General features: G+C 35.6%; 1 protein-coding gene across 2 annotated transcripts in view; it reads left to right on the forward strand.

Annotated features, from left to right (window-relative positions):
- LOC142354506 (chromobox protein homolog 3-like) overlaps positions 1–9,096 on the forward strand; it is a 572,284-nt gene extending 563,188 nt beyond the window's left edge. For both annotated transcript variants that reach the window (XM_075406828.1, XM_075406829.1), the window contains exon 5: positions 8,422–9,096. In XM_075406828.1, coding sequence (XP_075262943.1) covers positions 8,422–8,544 — 123 coding nt within the window. In that variant the 3' untranslated portion in view covers positions 8,545–9,096. The remainder of the gene's footprint in view (positions 1–8,421) is intronic.
- Positions 9,097–9,954: the final 858 nt, after the last annotated feature.

The following is a 9,954-nucleotide window of genomic DNA, read 5'->3' on the forward strand; positions in this document are numbered from 1 at the left end:
ACACTTTCGTTCTGTTTTATGCTGTTAATATTTTGGATCTTTCCCATTATAGCCTCCCCACACAAAATTATAGCCCCCCATTATGGTATAATTACCATGTTTTTAATAACCGCCCTCATCTTCTCAGCCGGCTATTATAGCGCTCCTATTTTTTTTACGACTCGAAGAGGAGTATTGGTTATCTTCAGGTTTTTTTTTATCGGAAGTACTATTCGTTCAGACGCTGTTTTGACCTAAAAGCGTAAGTAAAATTGCCGTGTGAACTAATTTTTTCTAAGCGAGAGAAGTTTTTTGATCATGCGCTACGTTTAGTGAATGACTTTTTGACTTTGAAAAGTAGTTTTTGACTGAATGGCACATATAGATAACCGTTTTTAGCAGTTTTTTCGTCTAAATACACCAATTTTTTGCTTGTAATTTGGTTTTTTGTAGAAATTATTTTTATTTGATGCTATATTGAAATGTCAACCTCGGAAATTGATACCACTGTGTTTCGTGGAGCCTGAAGATTGCGTTTCAAGTTCAAAATTGGCACATATTTCTTGATTTTTTAGTTAATTTTTGTTTTTTTTTCTTTTAATTTTGTCATTTTTGGATCTTTTAACCGTCTGTTTGTCAAAAATCAGTTAATATGGCAACTTCTTTTTGAAAATTCATATACTCAACGCCTCTTTCTACCTCGATATATTTTTGTTTTATAAAATTGTACATATGCTAATCCGATTTTGGTAGTTTTTTCCGATTTTTTGGTTTTGGTCAGTTTTTTGGTTTCTAATTTGGTTTTACTTACTAGAAATAGCCTTTTGTGCAAGATGAGGGGTTTCAATTTCGTTTCAATGAAAGTTCAATAATTTTTTTGGCGTTAAGTTTTTAAAAAACAGTTAAAACTTTTTCATTAATGCAGTCTTAAAAGTTTTTGATCATTTTTTTCAATGTCTCTTGTTGATCATTTTTTTCAAGAGGATGGATCTTTGTATCGGATGACTAGTTATCTTTTCTATGTCCCGAATGCTGAACAATGAAATGTTTTCGTTTTTCTTAATTTTTTAAATTTGATTTTTAACTTTCAAAAATCAAGAATGTCTTTCCGTTACGGTGTTCCTTACATTGTGCCCATTTTCTTCACATTCTAGTCAGTATCATTCTAGCTTTTGTTGTGGCACATTCATTTTGTTCGTTATATTAATTTTTTTCAGTTGTTAAAAAGTTAAATGATTTCAGCCTTTTCTTAGATTTTCGTCATTTCTTTGTTTTGCAATTGATTTCATTCAAGATATGGCAGTACTGAGAGTTTTCTAGCAAGCCTTTTCCAAAATTTCTCTTTATTACGTTTTACTGCAACTTTCTTCCGGCCTTGGTATTAATTTAAACAGATTTTTTGTCTTTGAATATTCTTCTGCTGCTTATGTCTTTTCTATAATCAATTTAATTTTTGAATTAGTGTGAAATCATGTTGTTTAGCATATCTACAACAAGCAAGAAGTATTTGCTGTTTTTGGTCTTAATTGCAGTGATTAGAAGTGTAGTTTTCTAATTCCTAAATTTGAGCATTCTTTTTTGAAAAGATTTAACTTAGTTTCTAATATTATTATCTGCCGGTTGCTTTCCCGATCTTTGAGAGTAGAATCTTGACTTTTCTGGGGACAATTGATAGCTTTGTCAGCATTTTCAACCTATCAGTATTTTGACCATCTTAATTGTTTCGGATTTTTTTAACGTTATCAAACGTTTTCAATATTATAAAATTTTGCTGCATTTTGTTTCTCTTGGTAACAGTGGTTTAAGTTTCACCGATGTTTCGATCAGACCTCGGGAGGTAATGAGTTAATGGTTTAATACAAAAATTAATGGCTTCCGCTGCAATTACGGTTTTGTATGTGAAGTTTTGACGCTTCGAGTCGGTTCCGGATTTCTTCCGGCTATGTTTTTTACTTCGTCGAACAAAAAAATGTTTCTCTTTACCTCATTTTGCCGCTTTTTCAACAATTTGCGTGAAATCTTTGACTTCTCTAGGCTAGTTTCGCAAAGCAGAAATTTTAGAATGTCGTCATGATTCAGAAAATTGTGGAATTTTCCTTAAAAACTTAATTATCTGTCGATGGCAAAAATTTTATAGAAATTTTGCACTGTCATCATTCAAACATCTTTTTTTTTCAAAATTTGAGAAAAAAATTGAAATTGGAGAAGTAATTGTAGAAGGCTAGTCAAATGTAGCTGAAAAAATAAATTAATTAGTAGCCGCCCTCATATTCTCAGCCGCCTATTCTAGCGCTACTTTTTTTTTTACTTTGTCGAACAAAAAAATGCTTTACATCATTTTGCCTCTTTTTCAACATTTTGCGTGAAATCGTTTTGACTTTTCTAGGCTAGTTTTTCTCTTCTCTCATTCTGCTTAAAGTGATTTTGAACATCAGTTGCTCAGCAAAGCAATTCAAAATGAACAGAGTCAGTATAAAAATTGAAGTCAGAAATAGAATCGGGATAAACCCATAAAGCCCAATTTTAGATGCGCGCTATTTGAACGTCGTTCCTATAAGTATTAGTTACCTCTCTCTAATGCTTATTGGTTTTGATAGTAGCCCCTGTAGCCTCTCTCTAAGAAACAGAAGTATGTTCAACTACGAAATGCCATCAAAATAAATCGGACTTAAAAAATGTTTTTTTTTTACAAAAATCTTTTTTTTTCAATATCTATTCTTTCAATCCCAATCATGCTTATTGGAATCAACGGCGGCTATTTTCCGGCAATCTGCCGGGTACGTTTTTTTGGGGGGCTATAGGTTATCTGACCACTAAGGTGGGGGCTATAATGGGAAAGACCCAATATATTCGTAAACGTTTTTTTTCACCGCCTAATTATAAACTGTTTTTACGGAACCTTTTTATTTGAAATAATATCAACTGTACGTACGGGGGAGGGGGTGTTAGAAGCGTATACATACCTTTTCTAGAATATGCCATAAATTTTGAGAATAATGTTTAAGACAATTACACCTGTCGAATTGTTGTACATATAAACTGCAATGGCTGGTTTTATCTTTATTAGCAAATAGTGATAGTTGTTTGATGTATATGTCCCAAATATCGATTTTATAATACGGTGTTCAAAGTTATATATATTTTGCTCTAATAATAAACGGTTTAATCTGACAAAAGATTGGAAAAGCACTGCCCCCCCCACTGCGCTGTTGCCCCCCACCCCAGTGTTGCCCCACCACCCCCTCTCTCCTCATCAGCCCCCCCCCCCACCCGTGGCTAGCTATTGACGAACAACCGCCTGCTAAAAACGGAAATTTATACTATTTTCCAAATTTTTTTCATGCTTTTTGAAAATTTTTGCCTTTTTTTATTTTTATGAGCCCTAGGTGTCAAAGAATCTCTTCTAGGTTTTAATAATAGGTTACTGCATAGTTTCTAGTGGTATTGAAATGGTTTCATCATTTTTACGTCACGAATTTGAGCAATTTTTTGACAAAATCTGCCATTTTTTTTCGGATTTTGACATTTTTTCTTTTTTCGGATTTTGACACCTTTTCTTTTTTCAGGTCTTTCCAGACCCAGGCGCCAGAAGACATCCTAAGGGGTATGATAATAAGCTACTGACAAATTTTTATTGGCCATGGAATGGTTTTTTAACTTTTTAATGTCAGCAATTTTTTGATAAAAAACAAGTTTTTTTTAAAATTTTTGTCGTTTGTTAGGTTTAATCAGCCTCAAGAGCCAAGAAACCCCCTCTAGGTTTTAAAAATAGGTGACTGTATATTTTGTAGTTTAAGTGGATTTTCTTGCAAGAGTTTAACATCACGAGTTTTAGCATATTTTTTTTACAATTTTTGCCATTTTTTCAATTTTTTGACATTTATAGTCATTATTCAGGTTTTTTGAACCTCAAGGGTCAGAAACCTCCGTTAGGGTTTGATAATAAGTTAATGGAAATTTTTTGTCATGGATTAATTTTCAAGTTTTTAATATCACAAATTTTAGCAATTTTTCTTTAAAACTTGCAATTTAAGTTTTTTTTTTGAAATTGTTGTCATTTTTTAGGTTTCTTTAGCCTCAAGAGCCACGAAAAGTCATCTAGGGTTTAATAATATGTTACTGCACAGTTTATAGATATAATGGAATCTACTTCAAGATTTTAATATCACGAATTTAAGCAATTTTTTAAATTATTAGCAATTTTTTACTGTTTTTGAATTTTTTTCCGGCACCAGAGGCTCTGGGACCTCCTCCAAGGTCTGATAATAAGCTGCTGCACAGTTTCCAGAGTTCATGGGATATTGATCATCTTTTTAACTCCAGTTTTAGTAATTTTTGGATAAAGTTTATGCTTTTCAATTTTTTGTTTTTCCAAGTGTATGGATCTTTGAGCCTGTGAAACTATTTCACTATTTCAGGCTTGAAACAGGGATACCGGATAGTCTCTTGAGACAATGAAATATTTCTTAAGATATTTATATCTTGAATTTTAGCAAGATTTCGCAGAACTTTGGAGACAAAAAAATGGTTTTGAACTTTTTTTTTACTGCGAAGTTGGAAAATTTTTTTTGGATTGTGCCTTTTTCAGTTCTTTTTATGATTTTTTATTAACAAGGCTAGAAAACTAGCAGTTGCAGAGTCGAATCCAATCATGGAAAATATAACTGTCTGTTTTTCTCTCTGTCGGTTAGGGTTCCTTTCCTTTTTTTTTCGTTCACTTTTTGTCTCTCACTCTATCTCTCTCTCTCTCTCTCTCTCTCTCTCTCTCTCTCTCTTTTGTTGATGCCGCCCTTCAGCTGCTGTTATATGGCGTAATGTCATCATCTACGATCCTCATTAACAATGAGTTATAGCAGAAATGTTTTTTTTTCATAAACGATCTAACAGGCACTTTTTAGGAAATCATTGTTAATTGTTCTCAAAAGCAATTTGTAGCAAATATATTAAAACTGCTTGTCTCTTTTTTGCAATTTTTTGCTTCACCGATTTTCCGTCTGACCCACTTGATTTTTGTCTTCAGAGACTGGATAAAGAGGTAGCGCACAGAGGTCACTAAACCGTGGCTAGCTGCTGACGAAGCCAACCGCTCGTCGGTCGTTTGAGAGCAATTCGCCCGACGTTAGTCGGTTATGTTCTTAATATTGTAATAGCATAAGAAAGAAAGAAATAATTTGGATTAATTTAATTACAGATGTACATCCAAACCACGTGGAGAAAAACAGAGATCAAATAGATCTTCTATTATAGTTTACCCAAATATAAAATGAGAAAGTTTTCATTCAGTTGCATGAACACAGGAACGTATTTTCGATCTAGAAATTTATATAAGGCTCAGTTGCATTGTTAGTGTTAACATAACAAAGGTAGCCCAAGAGCTCGTTTATACTTCAATTAGGTTATGATGTTTTCCGCTCTCCGACGTCTTAGGTGAAGATCGTATTGAAGAAACCGACACTGTCCCACAAAACGCCTTGCGGAGCTATTAAACCATGTCCAATTAAATTTAGGAATTCTTCCCCAACGTCAAAGAACCGATTGACCAAATTTATAACGAAGCTTGTCAATGGAGAGCAAACTTCATGGTGGTCAACAAAAATAAAACGAGACAAAAATTTGTCGACTGTTTTGAAAAAAATTTCGTTTGCCTTTGCTGAGATTGCAAAATGTGCAGGCTTATCATTTTAGGTTGTAGCAATTTCTGCGCCTTCTTCTCCCGTGCGTGAAAAATGGAAATGATGGGTTTGTGAGCAAAACCCTAACGAGACAGCTTCCACTGTAGTGTAAAATAACTCGACGATCTTAAGCTAAAGGCCTGCAAAAAAACTTTAAAAGAAATTCTAGCGGAAGGCAGGAGGTCCTGAAACAGTTCAACAAGATCAGGGAGACAGGAATGGAACACAGTTAAATGCCGAACAGGAGAGCTCTCTTCAAAGAGTCTCCAACCGAAGGAGAAAATCAATAGGAAACTACTTGAACCACTTCATGAAAAATGCCCATAACCCTCTCAAGCCAATCGAAAATGTTTTATTGAACTTCAAGCATTCAATTCAACTCCAATATCACCCCTCTATATTTGAAAACATCCATGCAAAGGCAAAAAAGCGGCCATGAAAACCTATGGCGGCCAAGGGCCGTCAGGTATAGGCACAAAAGAATAGAGACGAATTCTGACCTGCATCAAAGAGAACTGTCACTATTGCGAAAACGTTATCTGCCATCGAATAAGCCAACAAAAAGTTAAGGTTTTTTGCCTCATATCACTCAACAGAAACCCTGGTGTTTGACCAATTGGAATTGGAGAAGTTTTTCGTCGCATTGTTGTGAAGTGTATCATAAAGCGCATTAAAAATGACTGGGGCTTTCTCGGAGGCAGTAGCCAGCTCTGCCTATGCCAAAGTGTTGAATTGAATATACTTTACATTGAATGCGTTCTGCTTATAATGCTCCCAAAATTGAAGTTGTACTCCCAATCGTAGCCAAAAAGGCATGTATTCAATTGCCTCAATCGACAATTAGCTCTTGAAAATATAAAAAGGATATGTCCCGCATTAAGCTGTGTGTTGCTCAAATTTCATACACAGCCACATCCGTTTGTAGCCGGCACTTGCTTGCAGTCCCAAGAAGGCCCCACCCAGGGAGATTCTTTTGGCATGGCAATATATGAATGGTATAGCCGTGCTCCCATTGATTCATCTCATGCGTAACACGGACGATGGCAGTGCTGAAGGAAGCTTGAATAACCTGCTGGATTTTCTATACGGATTTATCTGATCATTGTAAGCTTTTTGGATTGCTAGGAAATGATCCCAAATGCCAATTGATCTTAAAGCAGCACGCGCATTCTCGAGCTCGTGTAGTTTTCAGAGGAACTGATGTCAATATTTTAGGTGGCTGCCGTGTTTTGGGATCAGTCCTTGGCAGTGAAAATTCGTGTGAATCCTTCCTAGCTGCTTTTCCAATCTGCTTCGGAAACTTGAAAAAATTACAAAGGCATCAGTGGCAGTCGCTGCCTCATGTTTCATGAAAGATTTTCAGCAAAAACTTGTTTTTCTTCCTCGAACAATTTCCATCTCTCGGAACGTTTTTTTGAACGCAGAGAAAAATATTCAAAAGTTTTCGTTGCCCTCCAGCTTCAAAACTCGATATATCAACTGTTTAGTGATACTCATTTTGACGTTTTCATTGTTTCCCTCAATTGTGCATTTAGTGGAACCTCAAAAAACGACTATGGTTTTAGACTTACCCAAATAGTAGACAACCTTTTACTTTATTACATGAAATTCGGTTTTTCTCTTTCTTGGCCTTTTTTGTCACTATGCTTTTTGTGCCACAAAAAAAACAATCGATTTATGGCCTAGATTTTGTCAAGGCAATGTGATGCTAATTCGGTATTTTTGATACACCCAAAAGAGCCCAACATTATCTTTGAAACCCTTAAATTGGTTCTACTTCTTTTCACCCCGATTCGTTCAACCCCTAATAATTTAATCCCTCTATCTTTTCATCCCGGCATTCTCATTTTCTTTTGTGATATTTTCCCAGTGAACCGAAACCTAATACACCTTGATAGGAAACGTACTTAATGTTAATAAATCTTGCCAAGGTCTTGACATGATACTTGCCATGAAAATAGCAAGATTCGTACGAACTTCCAATACCTTAGCATGGGTAGCAAGAAATAAGATCTTGGCGATATAACCAAGAAGGATTAATCATGGCAAGATATTCCAAGTTTGCTCTCATTTTCTTTCTGCTAGAGACAAAAGAATGAAAGTGACTTGAAACAAAGTGATATGAAGCCGAAGCAGTTTTTATGAAGTGATATGAAGCTGAAAAAGTTATCAGTTTTTTGCTACATTCAACGATGTCCCATGCAATCTGTTTTTTGACTGTTTTTAATTTTTAGAAATAAATTATTTTAAGGCCGAAAGTTGCTACTGTTCTCTTTCAAGTCTTTTGCAAGAGTTGTCAAGATCATGCATGTCTTATCAAGGTGTAGCAAGTTTGGATTCACTGGGTCATATCAAATCTCGCGGGTCGCTGAGGCGTGGCCATGGTCTGCGAGGCATGGTCAAGTAATTATTTTAACTAATTTAGTAGTCTTTATATAAAATATTGAAATTGGGGTGAAATGATAGAGGGGTTAATTGTTAGAAGGGGTGTACTTTTCCCGAAAATGGGCTGGAGGGTGCAAGTGAAAGGATCCCAATTATTAAATGGAAATGTCTCAACTATAAACAAAGCAAAGAGCGAGACAGTTATGTTATTACGTGGCCAACGTCTGAAAAATCAAGTATACATGCTCGATTTGTTCGGGCATTTTCTAGACCCATGTTTTAAGATTAGAGTTGTAAGCGTGTGTGAAAACGAGTTACACTAGGCTAGTTTAGTTCAAATTGCTTAAAAACTGGATATATGTGTGTGCACTTTGTATGTGCTTAGGTTGTCATCAAATTTTACGAAGATCGGCTTTCATGGTCGTCGAAGAAACCGGAAGGATACGATAGATCCAAGTTCGACCCTGTTGACAAGATCTCGAAGACAACTGGGACGAGTTCGAATTGACCACAAGTCGTCAAAACTAACGTCATTATTTTTGAAGGGGAGCTAATCGGATCAGCGGCTACAAACTGTCGGTTCAGATCCTTTGTCGTTGGCAGGAAAAACTTTGGCTGAGTCTTAAAAACCTGTTTTCAAAGGTCACAAAGTTGCATCCTTCTTTCTGTTTCATGCCGTTGAAAGAAATTCAAATAGGGTTTCTTAAACATATTGATGCTTATTTTTGTTAGAGTATTCTCATTTTTGTACTAAAAAGATTCGAGCATTGATTATGTTCGTTCAAGCACAGGAAAGCAACTTGTTAAATTATTGATTGTTTGTTAGTTATTACGAATTACTTAAAGGTGATTTTCAGTTTTTGATGTTTGCGTTTAGTGTTTGCATTTGACTCCATATTGGCGCGAAATGGGGGCGATAATTTGGTTTTCTGTTTATACTCTTTAGTGTTGGAGGAAACTATTATGTGCTTATTGATTACCTTTTGGTGTCCTGTCCGGTAATACAATGGACCAAAGCTGCAGTTCGTAAATTTATTTTTAGTTGATTTTTATTCGACAATCTTTTTTGCCCAGTATTAGCTTATTGAAGTAAGCGGATCTATTCTGTACTCCCTTCCCCCCAGCTTAGTGGTCATATATCGTTTACCCCTCCCCCCTCACCCCGCTCACGTGCTATTGTTTACATAGCAAAGTGCTATATAACAAGACATAAATTGTAATTTGGGGCATAAAAAACACTGGGGGGGGGGGGTAGAATAGATCCGGAGGCGGGAGTTATTCTACTTCAGAAGTTGTCACCTTCTAAAATGAAGATAATTCAAAAGTTAGATTAGCTTATGCTTGCATAGAACATTTTTTTACGTCGAAGGGACCTATCTTTGTTTTAGTTAGTGAGTTTTTAACCATGACCAGCTGGCTATCTGTTAGATTTTTACTGAGCATACTACTCTATAAAGTTCTCTACTCTATAACCGATAAACTTCTCTAGTAAAATGTATAAAACTTTGGGGAACAAATAAGAACAAGAGACTATATAGAGCTACGCAAGTTGGAGAGCTTGAGTACAGTTGGTGTAATGGTCAGTAAGACTCTAGTCTCACGAGTAAGAGCTGATTGTTTGAACCCGGCCTTGGTCATTTTTCACTGTAGTTCCGCCTGCATATATCCCCTAGTAATGAGCTATAAATTAAAATCTCGAACGCTTATTTCAATTATCAGCTCCAAGTGAAACGAAACTCGATAGCCATGAAAAGAGACATGTCAAATCATGGTAAATCTTGCCAAGATCTTGCCATGCTACATGGCAAGCAAACATCAAGTTATGTATGAACTTGTATGATCTTTTGTTTTCACTGGGCTACCACAATTGAGTAAATTGTCCACCAATTACTGTTTTTAACTAATAGTACCAGCTTCG

The sequence above is a fragment of the Convolutriloba macropyga genome, chromosome 15 (assembly GCF_964194025.1).
Source record: "Convolutriloba macropyga chromosome 15, txConMacr16.3, whole genome shotgun sequence".
In the NCBI taxonomy this organism is placed as follows: domain Eukaryota; kingdom Metazoa; phylum Xenacoelomorpha; order Acoela; family Convolutidae; genus Convolutriloba; species Convolutriloba macropyga.